Genomic DNA, 14,099 nt, shown 5'->3' on the forward strand with positions numbered 1-14,099 from the left:
TTTTTTTTTTTTTTTTTTTTTCCTTCTTCAAGTTTTGTTTTCATATACATAATCCTTACTCTATCTTGGTCTGCAGCATGCCAAAAGATGAAGCTCAGTTGTATGCTGCAAATGAACTGTAAGCTCTCATTATTGACTTACTGTGCAGTTATTTTCACCAAAGTCTTGAAAATAATTTATGGATAAGGCTTTTTCCCAGGAGCTGGTGCCAACCCTTTTTATTTATTTTTTAATCTTTTGTAATAGTTACAATAGAGGCTGGTTTTATCACAAAGAACAACGATTCTGGTTCATTCGTGTCTCTAACATGGAACCACTTGTGAAGACTAACACTCACGAGCGAGGATCGTACCTCTGTTTCGACCCCCAAACATTTGAAACTGTCCGCAAGGTTTGGACTTGTCAATATCTTTCATTGAAATTATTTATACTGCTGCCTGTTGCACCGTTCCCATTGCTCATTTTGCTCATGTTACGTCCATTTGCTTCAGGATAATTTTGTCCTTCACTACGAGATGGTAGAAAAGAGACCAGCACTACCGCAACATTGATTCTTTTTACATATATAGAAAATGTAAAGGTAATTCGTGGATTTTCACTTGTAAGCCTTAGTTGTGTTTGTAGAATTCATGTTTTTGTAACTCGGTAATTGCAATCGATCGTGTAGGCCCAATCTTGTAATTTTAGTGAGCCGATTTAGTGGTTTCTTCCCTGTCATTTTACAAGATCCACAATCTTAGGTTGAACATGGTATCATTGAATTGAATCCTCGGCATACGGGTTTATTGCTTCCTTGTTTGTTTTTATGGTACAACCTGCTGTCATACAATACCAACATCTCTCCTATTAACCAACAAAGTTAAGAACCTGCTGTTGCCTGTTTGAACAACCTGCCAATCAATGTAAGCCATTCATTCTTCCAGCTTGTTTTGAAACTGTTTATTTGATCAAATTTCTGAGAACACTCCAATTAATATGAGCCACAAAACAATTATGTCCATTTATGACAGACATATCCAGTCGTTTGATATAATGTTTTATAAGTTTTAGCATTCATATTAACACTCATGGGTTCATATCTTTTGTTAATTACTTTGTCAGGACCAACAAAATAGTCAGCCATTGATAAATAAAGTTAGGTTCAATACGATACGATGGAGCATAACCATCTACATGTATTTATTCTCTTGTAATTGGAGGTTTAAATTTTCATATCCAAATGTATACTTTTCCAATATATATACGAAGAAAGGGGTTAAAAATAATACATGTACAAATCAAGTTTTTTATATAAGTCAAGGGAATTTGAGTGAGCAGTTGAAGAATTGAAGATTGTACAATCTTCATCTCCATAAAAAAAGTGTACATTTTTTCCACATTAACCCGACCGAGAAAAATTTCAAACGCCAAAAACTCTGGAGGGTTATTGAAAAAAAAAAAAAAAAAAAAGAAGAAGAAAAATTGGCGCTGGGAAAATTAGTTTCAAATTGCATACATTTTCTTGAACTCATTGTTAAGAATCTCTGAGTCAGACATGACTGAGAGGGAAAAGGATTTGGATCTGCTTCCCCCCATTGAAGATTTCCTTATGCTCCTGAGATTTGATGCTTCAATTCTATGTTTGATGACCCAATAGCACATGGTGCCCAATGTGGTGGCCATTATGGTGGTTCCGATGAGTGTTACTCCGATGGCGAGCCACCTCTCGCGCTCACCGACGACGACAAACGAAAGCGCCAAGAAAGCGACAGAAACGAGCACACAAGCAAGCCACATTAGTTTGTTTATAATGGCCATCATCTGCTTCTTGGCTTGGCTTTCTATAACCACAACTGAAGTTTGAACTACCACAACGGCTAGTGATATGAAGAGGGCTATCGAATCAAATATGAAAAAGATTATAAAGGGAGCTTTGGGCGCTATATTGGCTTCCCCAAGTGAGAAGCCTTGTGGTATGTCATCTGGATTATCCACATACTGACCAGGGACAGTAAAAATGGCTGCAAATGCCACTGTGGCTATAAGAACAGCTACCACGGTTGTTGAATTGATGGCGTTGTTTAGGCCCTCGGCGTGCATTTTGTTTAGACGTTTCGCTATGCCTTGGACCCGTCTTCGGGTTTGTCGAGTGTGTTCGAGTTGGTAATGAACTTCGTGTTTTATGTCGCTTACTGTTTGCTTCAATTCCCTTGCTGGGTTTTTCACTTCTGGTTTGATTGCTTTTGCTGTCTGCACACCATGCTCTTTTAGAATCAGAGCTATTTCTGAGTTCCCTGTTTTCTCCGCCGTGTCGAGAGCTGTCTCCCCCGATCGGTTTACCGCCTTCGTGTTCGTTCCGTTGTGCTTGAGAAGAAGTTTAACAATCTGCACAAAATATAACCAAAATTAATGCTCTCAAGTCATCTTGTACAAGGCAAGAACATGATCAAATCCTAATGCTTTTTTGAAGAATAGATCAACTTTCAACCATTGCTACAAAATTTTTGTTAGGTGCTTTAGTTTTCTCGTGCGGGATGAGCTATGAACGTCAAAATCCAAATACGACAAAAAATGTAACCGTTCAAGCCCACCACTAATAGGTACGGTTCACTTTGGCCCACGCCATCAGCCTCACGATTTTAAAACACATCTGATAAGGAGAAGTTTCCACACCCTTATAAGAAATGTTGCGTTCTTCTCTCCAACCGGTGTGGGATCTCACAATCCACCTCCTTTCGAAGTCCAATGTCCTCGCTAGCACACCGTTTAGTGCCTGACTCTAAGTACTTGTTCTGGTGCGTAACTCAGAAATACACATTTTAAAGTGAAAAGTTATTGAAATACCTCTGCTCTGCCCTTCCTTGCAGCAATATGCAAGGCAGTGTTGCCTTTATTGTCAACCATATTTACAGACCGAGGATCCGCCTTGATCAGCTCCTCCACCACCTCAAGGTTCTGTCCTTTGGCCGCCATTTGCAGCGCAGTCTGCCCCTTCTTATCCGTCCTCGTCGCCACGATCGGCTCCTTCCCGACGAGCGCTCTAACCACCAACAAATGCCCATTTCTAGCTGCAGAATGCAGAGCAGTTTTCCCATTGCTTCTAGCAATGGTAGCCAATCCGCTACCGGCTTCCAACAGAAAGTTCACAATCTCAATGTGGCCTTGCGTCGCCGCCGTGTGCAACGCCGTCGTGTTCGATATGTCGACGGTCATGGACAACTCCGGATGAGCCTCCATTAGAACTCTCAGTATCTCTGCACAAACACCCAACAAAGAACTGCTTCGATTAAGTCCAATTTCATTGGTTTTTCCTTAAAAAAAACAAAAATTTTAGAAATTTGAAATGAAATAAACATACCCAAATCGCCCTGTTTTGTTGCAATGTGAAAAGCATCAAATCCATTTCTTGCTTTGATCTCAGCATCCGCCAGATCGTAATATTTCAACATTTCTCTCACCAAATCCACGTATCCATATTCCGCCGCCACGTATAAAGCCGTTTCGCCGGAATGATTTTGCTTTGCCAATAATTCCTTCAATTTAACCTCATCGGCGTTCGTTAGAATCTCCATCGCCGCCGTCAGATTTCCACCTCTCGCGGCAGAATGCAGTGGTGTATCATCCCTTTTTCCTGTCAATTGTGTCGTCATCTTCTTCCTCGGTAAGCTTGGCTCCGCCGCTTGCGGCGACGCTCTGACAGATTCCGGCATCAATTCCAATTCCAATCACCAAATTAGACTATTTTCTGAAGAACCCAGATCGGAAAATCTCATCGTTCGTCCATGATCATCATTTTTTTACAGAGACCTCTGTTCTTTAATTCCTTTGAATCCCATTCCAATTATCTCTTAAGAAACCCATCACAAAAACGCGAAATCAAATCAAACCAAGTTCCATTTTCCATTTTTCCAACATAAAAAAACCCTCAAAAAGACAAAAAGAAAGACAAACCCATTACCTAAGAATGGTGAAAAAAGAGAGGAACCACCTTAAAACCTCCGACGAGGAACTGAAATGGTTATATATAGAGAAAAGGGCGAAAGCTTAAGAGCCCCATTAATGGCGGAAAGAAGAAGACGAAGATGATATAGATTATGGAAGAGGAAGACAGCGCACATGTAAGCAACGAATCAGAAACAATTTGTTTAAAAAAACTTTTGAAGCTTTTAAGAACAGAAAAGGGGTTTGAAAAGGAGGTGATAATGAAGATTAAAAAAAATGGAAGTATAGAAAATGTTAAATGTGGAAGAAATTAAAGGATGGAATTGAAATGGAGGAACGAAACATCAGAAGAAGGTTGCAAAAACTTGAGGTCGCGTTAATGGCGTCTTACACAACTAATTAAAAATTGAAAAAAAAAACAACAGAATTAACAGAATTACGCGCCCATGCATGAGCGTGTAACCACGCTCCATGTTTTTTTTGGTTGAAAAAAATAGTAAATGAAAAAAAAAATGACATTCAGTCAAAACCATGGAGCAGGTAAATGAGATTTGAAAGAGACATGCAACCATGGACAACCAAAATTGGGATATCTATCATGTGGCCATTGACAACACGCCTTGGACATGACCGTGACATCCTCTCCCACTCAATTGGTTGAAGTCCTTATCAACCGACCCAAACAAGCAAGACTAGGACATTTGTCATGCGGCTATAAGTAACATGCTTTGGACAATCATGATCGTGACACTGAGATGTCGATTTAACTTGGAGAGCATAGGAAAGCACCTGCTAGGAATAAAAGAAATCTTATTTAAACTAGAAATGAAAGACGGATTAAAAAGAAATTTCTTTTTTTTCATGATTCTTATATTTTTTTTAATAGAAATTATATTAAACAATAAAAATTATTCGTAAATATTATTTGATAGGAACCTGTATTGTTTATATATATATATATATATATATATATATATATAAAATACAACATCGATAGAAAATGAAATAAGAAGACTAATGTTAATAAGTGCGTTTGTATGAACACGTTTATGAATTCGAATTGTAGTGAGAACGGAAGATATATAATATCCCATCACGCTTGTCTTTACTTAAAAAGTTTACACCTCGTATCCTTTTAATTATAATTAAGTCAAGAGTTGTACTCGATTAAAATAGTACCATTTTAACGTTATCTTATAAGTCAAAGTATTATCATCAATTCTACTTTGAATTTTGATTTATTATTTATTTATTGGTAGGTAAAAAAAAAAATTAATTCGAGCTTTAACTTAATTTCATAAATATATAATAATAATAATGCAACCAAAGTTTTCTTTTTTATTTTTTTATTTTTTTTATTTTAATACTAATTTTGACTTATGGCAACACAAATTTAAATATATAATTGCACAAAATTCTGCTTAATTAATACAAAAAGTTAGCAATAACAACAAAAATATATATTTTATTAGATTATTCTCAAACCTTATTTAAAATATACTAAAAAATATTTATAAATTTTATCTAAAAATTAATTAAGTTACTGCGTTAAATTTCGTATTTAATTAATAAAATTTGAATATTTACTAATACTTTTTACATACGATCATTTTTAATATGTTTAATTAATTACTAATTATATCGATTAATCTATATGGGAAGTAAACGAGAATAATGATTGAGTTTACACGTCAGCTTGTTTGTCAACAAGCTTATCAACAACCCCATTAGTCAATTCATTTATTTGACGCTTCATGAATAAATGTTTTTTTTTAAATATCATCCAATTTAATAATTGAATTGAATTATATTTATATAAAAAAGTAAAATAGTGAAGATTTGAAATTCTAAATATTTTATTTTATAAATGATATTTAAATATGTTGTCCATATTTTAGCTTATATATATAGTATATTGATTTTTACGGGTCAAAATAATAGAAAATATAAATTATTTTTTAATGAGATGAAATCTAGTTATAATAAAAATAATGTAACTGAAGCAACAATTTAACTCTAAGTAGTTCAAAATTTGAGAGTCGAGATTCAAATTGTAATTAGAGTAACAACGTTGATAGTTTCAAAGGTATTTTATTTATTTATTTTATTTTATTAAGTCACTATCATTGATAATTTTATATGAATATGCATTCTAATCGTTTTTTTAATTTTTATTGAAAAAAAAAATAATAGTAAAAAATATCTCCACCAATAAACACATTTTCTCGTAATAAATATTCTATATTTTACAATTTTAAAATATTTCACGATTAATTTTATTTGATGGTTTAAATGTTTGTAAAAAAAAAAAAGAAATAAAATTTTCGATATTTATTAAAAATAAAAATAGACAATTTTTTTTTTTTTTTTTTTGAAAAAAAAAGAAAGTGGAAGGCCATTTTGGTTCGAAAGAACTATATTGGCGCGTGAGAGGAGCGAGGGTTAATCTGGCGCGTAGGTCAACGAGATAGTAATTAACTTTTGAGCAAATCAACTGGAATTGAGGTGGGGCCCGCGTGCTAATTGCAGACCAGAAGGAATGGATGGGTCCAGCATGTGGGGCCACGCGGTTGACCTTGATTGGGTTTCACTAACAAACAAATTATCTTTATGCTAATAGAAAGTGAACACACACTCTAATTTAATATAATAATCCAATTATATAACCATAAAAAAAATAGTTGAAATATACAAACTTTGAAATTTCTTTTTCAAAAAAGATACTTCCAAATTATTTCCAAAAAAATTTCTCATTCGATATTACTCTTTATTCATATTTGAAGTTCTAGTAAAAACTTTACCTACTCATTTTTTGGTTGCGCAATAATTTAGATATTTTAAATTATGAAAAATGCATTTTTCAATGTTTATACTTTTGAATAACGTCAAATAAGGATTAAGATTATTTTCAAATATTCAGTCACTCAATTGATATAATCTAGAATAGCGTATGGTTTCATCTTATTTCAATAAAAAAAATGTAGATATTTTATATAATTGAACTACATTTTTCACTTATAGATTGAGTTGTAGTGTAATTTATTTCATACGTCGAATCAAAACACATGGTTTATAAATACATAAGACAACAATTCCAATTTCCAACCAATTCTACATATCCCCTTTGCAGTTGACTACACCCTACCCAATTTATAATTTCACTGTGTTTCATATGATATTAATGGGTACATATTTGAGCCATGATTAGTATTATTTGATACATGTTATATGAATTAAGGTGACACATTAATTGAAAAATTAAGCATTCTTAATCCTACGTATATAAGATTGTTGAATATAAAGGAAATTTCCCTATAAAGGGGAAAAATCATAAATTAATGAATTAAATAATATTGACATTAGTAATTCCAGGTGATAGGCTACAGACTATCATAAAGTAGGAGAGGAAACCATGGATGTTTGTGGTTAGCCACTCACAAGTAAACAAATAATACTATGCAAACTGGGGGGTTGCCAGCAAATGGGACCGAAAGTATTAAGTACTTCGTAACTAAGCTTCAAAAAAGAGAATCGTGGCTACTGAAATTTAATGCCAATTATTTATTTATCCAAGCTATGCATGGATATATTGGGTATCAAAACACTATGGCCAAAGGATTTAAATTTTACGCTATATTTATATTTGTTACGATTATGATAGGGAAGGAGATAAAGAAGCCACATGGGCTGCTTTGTATTTGTTTGTATGCAGATTAGATAATAGTTAATAAAAAATGATGATCATCTAAAATGAATAAATCCAATATTCGCAATAAAGAAAGAAAATATGCATATTTTAACAATAATGAAATTCTTATTTGTATTAATTTCTCATTTCGAACCATGGAGACAAATTTACACAACACACCATTAACAATGTAATAATTGAATATACATTAAATATTTACATTTTTTTACCACACATTTATTTTATGTTGGTCAAGTATTTTTCTATCCCATTTAAAAAATATATATATCATATATTCAAAAAAAAAAAAAACGTGTCATCTAAAAAAAAAACTATTTATATTTGATAATGTTAAATCAAAAAATATTTTGAAATGTTTAGGAAAAAACCAGAGTATAAATGTTAGGGACAAAATTAGTGAGTTAGCCTATCAAGTACTATTAAAGTCGTAAAACATTATATATTTAATAGAAATAGATGATTTTAAAAAGTATGTTTGAATTTTTTTTTTTTTTTTTTAATTAGTTAAGAAGACACAAGTTGTATTCTATAAAAAGGAATAAAAATGAAAACAAATGGGATCCTCAATTGGTGCGTTACACGCGTAATGTAAAAGGAATCTTTTAAAGGCAACTAACCTCACGTGTGGCAAGCTCGGTTGTTCTTCGAATTTGGCCCAATATACTTCACATGGAGACGAAGTGACTTGCCCATGTGGGGCCCGCCATGCTCATCAACAAATAGACATTATGTTAATTTAAAAAATAAAATAAAAGGATAGGGAAAGAAAAGTCCACAAATGTTAAAAAACCAGTAATGGGTTGTTGACTGTGGACTTGGCCAACAAAGGTTGCTTTATTTTCATCCAATCGTCTAACCTCGGTGTGAGAAACCAAAACGGTCACTTTCGAAACTTGAGGCAGTTTAATTTTCACAGTGGTAGATTGCTTTAATAATGCACAGAAGTAAACAACTGCTGCCATCCTTTTTTATCTATCACTTTCGAGAGCCAACCACCTACCAATTTTAATCAATCAAGTTTTGACATTTACAGCATGACTTATTTACCATGGGAAGGGGTGAAATCATTGTCTTCGAGCTCTAGAAACATTAAGAATCACGGCTCTCCACAATTATACGATATTGTCCACTTTCAGCATAAGCTTTCATGACTTTGCTTTGAAATTCCCCAAAAGGTCTCGTACTAGTGGAGATAATATTCTTCACTTATAAACTCATGATCTTATACTAAATTAACCAATGTGAGACTCACTCCCAAGAAATAATGAGCTTAGAGGATAGTCAAATACTTAAATTTTCTTGGTAGAAAAAGAATTAATCAATCTGCTAGTCTAGTTTGACAATCCCTAAAAATAAGCTCAATTGCTATGACTACTACTGTATTGACTGACAATATTAAACTTATAGAGAAACGTGTTCTAAATGCGTGAACTTTAATATGAAAATGTAATTATGCTAACAAAATATGAGAAAGAAAGATCATGGACGCAAAATAGTTACTACCATAAATAAGTAGGAATTCCTACTTTTATATTTGGTCTATTTTTATTGGTTGATGCTGATAAATAGATAGACCTACTGAACCTTTTTTTGTCAAAGTAAAAATGACATGACGGAAAAGGAAGATTCTTAGTGATATTCCACCCATTTTTTTTAATAAAAGATCAAGACATAAACAAATAATCTAGCACGTTTAATGCCATGAAAGATAATTGAGATACGAGGCATACCTTCGTGCTTGGATTAATCCTAGTTGCTTTACTGTCTGCATCAAAAAACGAGATAATAAAGGTTTATTAGAAATATCAAACCCTGCAGCACATCATACATACTTTTGTTCTAGGAAACCACGAGATGAACTCACGTTTGAATCTCTAGTCGTTCTTTCGTGTCCACCAAAGCTTCTCTGTTTCAACTTCCATACCGCGTCTCTCTTCACCTTTAATATATCATTTGTCAGTCTTAACTTATACCGTCTATTGATCAATTATTGCCCGAATGTGAAGCCTTTTTCTTTAATAGAAACCAAACTTTTATTCTTACAAAAATGAAAGGATATACAAGGCCATATAAAAAACAATCCAGAAGAAAGGAGCCCCAAACTTTAAAAAAGGTTTCCGTTCCAAAAGAATAAGATAATTACAAAAGTCTTTAGAGGCCACTGCCCATAAGGAAGTATTAAACCTTTTATTGTCCCAAAGAACATCCATGAAGCTAATTTGAAGTGTTTTCGAGTACAATTAACTTGAGTTCAACAAGTAATGAAGTTCCATTAGGCAAACATCAAAGGGAAGTGTATTTTTAGCTAGGGAACCTGGCCTTTCTTTAAACTATAACCATACAGACAAAAGAGCGTATCAACTAGGTGATCGGCAAAGCAGGCACCAAAAGATAGTGTGGTCCTTTTCTAGTATTGAAACGATTGGAAAGATAGCCCTACCCTCTACAATAGGGAACCAGTCTGCTTTCCATGTTTCACAGGTGTAACTCACGAAGGGCATCAACTAGAGCCCAACACCATTTCCCTTCGGCTTGATTCAAATTTTGGATTCAACAATAACCAAAAAAAATGTTGAATGTTCGTCCAACAAAAATTCCAAAGGGGAACTGGATGTCTTTATTCAGTTGGAAGAAATATAATGAGAAGAAACTTCTTGGGAGTCCAAGCTGTTTCCAAACTTCCACCTTGAAAACAATGTGAAACTCTGGGTGGCCATATTGGGTCATCCATACGGGCAAGAATAGAAGGTTTAGAAGGGCATGGGAGTCTTTTACTTATGTAAACTCTGTCAGTAATAAATTGAAGAGATTGGGACACATGAAAGGAAAATAGTAGGCATGAAAAGGGGGATGGTAATTGGTATTAGGATCTCTAGCTTCATTTTGGAGAGCACATGACCTCTCAAATGCCCGGTGGTTTTGTAATTTTTCCTTGTGAATTCAATATTTTTCTTAAATTCACTTCCCTAGCACAATCATCATAATTCACAGACGTTTTGGTTTCGGACATGGATACACTGATACACACACACACACACATGTTTGATACTAACCAATGGAACTGTATAAAGTTGAGCAGACTCGTAGCCATCTTGCGCACTGGTATACAGTTCCTGAATTTAACAGAATCCAGAATACTCTTTATGAAGAAGAAAATAGCTGGTCTGACATTTAATTATCTTCGAGACTTGGCTGTTCTGCATAAGTTATAAGAAGAACATATTACAATAAATATACTTGCGAAACAAAATTAATTGAATTGCGGAATCACAACAGATAGCTCCCACTTGAGTTCTACAAAGACAATTGTAAAAAATTAGGACCCTTCTAAACAAAACACATCATCTAAGCTTGAAACTGAACCAGTAACATGAGTTGAGAAAGAGACTGAAATTTGGAACAATGATAATGAAAACTACAGAAATTGACGGGGATTGTTACTATGCTATTACCATCCCAAAAGTTAAATTAATGAAATCGCCTATAACCAGCTTTTGTTATAAAAATAGATAATTTTCAAAATATAAGACCGAAAAAATTGTGCATGGATAACGTAGTTGATAAAAGCAACCAAGCACCCCATTCACCACAAGAGAGACAGAGGGATTAACATACAAGGGATTCTGTTTGTACTCCAATATGTTCAACAACTTCTCGGATAATTCTGTCAAACATCTTCCACGAAAGCCTTCTGTTAATGGTATTGGAATCTGCAAAACCTTTCACGTCATCATGGTATGCCATTCCAAGCTCTTGGGGCTGCAGATATTAGACATTTCGTTATTGGAAAACAGATGCCCTGGCATTGCAAAGACTTTCAAGGGAGGCAACAAAATATAGATATATATTGCTTCGACAAATTGGATATTTTGTGTAATAAAGTAAACAAAAAAAGTGGACAAGATAATGAATCCCAGTGATAAGCTTGCTTGAAAACAATGGCCATATTCATACGGCAGAACTACAACAAACCAAAAGATTACCCATTAAAAACAATAGAAATGAAAATGGAACACTGAAATTACGTAGGGCATAGCTCTAGATGGCCTCCCGGAAATTCATCGACATTGTTACTCCTTTCCCATCTGAAGTCTCCGCCATGGCACTGTTAACCAGAGGACTTGAGGAATGTTGACAACAGATTGAGTGGTCTGCAGGAAAACAATTTGGAAAGCAAAATACTTGCAAATAAACCATACAATTTCAATGGGTTTGTGACTTAACTTCCAGAGAATATGGATTCTCTTTCATTTAGTTTCTAGCATGAACAAAGTTATAAGTTGAACTATTACATGGCAGCATAAGTAGTTCGCAAGAACTAAGGAATATGGGAAAAATGATAGTGGACAAAAATGGCTCGAATAATCACAACGTTCTGATTATTATCGTGCCATTTTCTATTAGCCACCAATAGAAATAAATTTACAAATTTTATGATTGATATAATTGAAAATAAATTCACTAATAATGGAATTGGACTTCTAATTATTGAAACTAACGCGATCCGCAATCACTCAAGGAACTAAACTACTTTAGAAAGCTACTGCGATATCTGTAAGAAAATCATATTCTTGAATGTGGAGATAAATTTAGGTTCTCAAACAAGGAAAGAAAGAAAGAAGTGCTCCTTTTCTAGAGAAAAATATGTCATGAGTTCAAACTACCAATACGCTAACAATGGTAATTTCTAACGGGACATCACACCCTACCTTCCATTATAATAACTTCAAGGATACTTTTCTGAAAAACACATGGATATAACTCATTCATTGGAAATCAAACCTCTTGAAGGACATCATACATCAACATGAAAGACAATGGTACAGAATGAAATGCTAAAAGTACGAAATAATTTCAATTTTCAAAATGTTAATATTCATCAAATCCTATAAGCCTTTTCGAATATATAAATATAACAGAGATGGAGAAAGACCTATAATCTGTTAAACCAAAGTGGAAGCATACATGAGAGTCTTCATTTGAACTACCTCCTTCACTAAGTAATGTGAATCCTCCACACTGACATTCATCGAGAAAGAATATACTAGTTGATACTCTATACTGCAAAAAAAAAAAAAAAAAAAAAAAAAAAAAAAAAAAAAAAAAAAAAAAAAAAAAAAAAAAAGTCTAATACATCTGAAAGGAGGTGATAAAATGTAGGTGAACGAATGAATAATGCTAAACTTCAGATACAAACTACAGTCCAACGCCATTGAAACAAATTTTTTACTCAGTTTTTATGATTCTGGTTTCTAAATAACGATAAAATAGTAGATTCCGAGATCAAAACTTCACATGTTGCAAGGCAGAGATATTACAAAAATTATGAGTTACGTAATCTATCAAGTTTTCAGAAACAAATCAAACAAGCTGGTTAAAGCACAAACGAAATAATGCAAATAAGCTTAAATTAAAATAAACAAGCGTACTCTAAACTTCTTTCCATTGAATAACGACGAGTTTATCTGAAGCAGTTGATTCGAACCGGATTCACATGCCTACAAGACTAACAACTCCTAGTCAACATGGCGAATATAACGTTACAGAATATGTGAAGGACTCGAACAAACAGCATAAGCGCTACCAAAATCAAGATTGAACAGATTTAACCATTTCAGCAGCCTTGTAAATAAGTCCTCTCCCCAGCATTAGATTAAAATCAAGCTTCTATGGCTAATCACAAGAACATCTATAATAAAACGAGCAATCACAAGAAAATTCTACGTCTCACCTCGGAAATGCAATCCTCCAAGCTAGAATCGGGATGCAGAACTCTATCGTCCCTCTCGGTTAAAGCTGCAGAAACCTATCGATCGAGAATTGCACTTATGAATCAGAAACTCGATTATGAATGCGCACATGAATCAGAACAGCATTCGGAGAGATAGAGTGGAAAATAGAGGAACTATGATGGAGGAAGACCAGATAGACGTGCGATCAGAATCTTGAACGGGGAGAGTGGTACATCCACTGCCTTCTGCATCTTTTTCCTCAAGCTGGAACAGCGGGAAAAAGGCGGGAGAGAATAGGTTTTGTCCAAAAATGTTTAAGATGATTCTATACAAATAAACTATTTTCATCCATTTTCTTACATTTTAAATTTAAATAATTAAATATTGTCAAATAAATTTTAATAAATAAGTAATTTATTATAAAAAAGTGTCAAAATAAATTAAATATATATTTTAAAATATTATCATTAATTTATTATAATAATACTCATTTATTTAAAAAAGTGTCAAAAAGAAAAGTGTCCAAATAAATTAAATATATATTTAAAAATATTATTATTAATTTATTTAATCTTTTTATAAAACTAAAAATCTTGTTATTTTGCTTTGCTTCGGGCTTCGGAGATAGTATTTTTTACTTATAAATCTATGATCTAATAAATTAACGGCGTGACTCACACCCAATAATCTTCAACCATACAACATTAATTAATTAATTAAATTTAATTAAAATAAAA

The 14,099-nt window shown here is 33.4% G+C and overlaps 2 protein-coding genes and 1 long non-coding RNA gene across 5 annotated transcripts; 1 reads left to right on the forward strand and 2 right to left on the reverse strand.

Moving 5' to 3' along the window:
* Positions 1-10: 10 nt before the first annotated feature.
* On the forward strand, positions 11-922 carry LOC111484550 (probable NOT transcription complex subunit VIP2). The gene is made up of 3 exons (XM_023131205.1): positions 11-118; positions 247-391; positions 492-922. Exons 1-3 carry the CDS (start codon positions 78-80, stop codon positions 549-551), a joined length of 246 nt encoding a protein of 81 aa, XP_022986973.1. The 5' UTR covers positions 11-77; the 3' UTR covers positions 552-922.
* A 330-nt stretch (positions 923-1,252) lies between these two features.
* LOC111484458 (ankyrin repeat-containing protein At5g02620-like) lies at positions 1,253-4,266 on the reverse strand. 2 transcript variants are annotated; one of them, XM_023131070.1, is made up of 4 exons: positions 3,938-4,266; positions 3,338-3,672; positions 2,824-3,233; positions 1,253-2,364 (listed from the first exon to the last, which is right to left on the reverse strand). In XM_023131070.1, exons 2-4 carry the CDS (start codon positions 3,627-3,629, stop codon positions 1,483-1,485), a joined length of 1,584 nt encoding a protein of 527 aa, XP_022986838.1. In that variant the 5' UTR covers positions 3,630-3,672; positions 3,938-4,266; the 3' UTR covers positions 1,253-1,482. The 2 variants fall into 2 exon arrangements, with proteins under 2 accessions (XP_022986838.1, XP_022986837.1); XM_023131069.1 differs by having other exon boundaries at positions 3,338-3,826.
* A 5,310-nt stretch (positions 4,267-9,576) lies between these two features.
* Positions 9,577-13,629, reverse strand: LOC111484554. Of its 2 annotated transcripts, XR_002718514.1 has the most exons (6): positions 13,362-13,629; positions 13,060-13,128; positions 11,656-12,691; positions 11,246-11,389; positions 10,684-10,827; positions 9,577-10,416 (listed from the first exon to the last, which is right to left on the reverse strand). It is a non-coding gene; the product is annotated as an uncharacterized LOC111484554 (long non-coding RNA). The 2 variants fall into 2 exon arrangements; XR_002718513.1 differs by lacking the exon at positions 9,577-10,416 and having other exon boundaries at positions 10,494-10,827.
* Between the last annotated feature and the right edge of the window lie 470 nt (positions 13,630-14,099).

Source organism: Cucurbita maxima, unplaced genomic scaffold (assembly GCF_002738345.1).
Source record: "Cucurbita maxima cultivar Rimu unplaced genomic scaffold, Cmax_1.0 Cma_Scf00009, whole genome shotgun sequence".
Classification (NCBI taxonomy): Eukaryota; Viridiplantae; Streptophyta; class Magnoliopsida; order Cucurbitales; family Cucurbitaceae; genus Cucurbita; species Cucurbita maxima.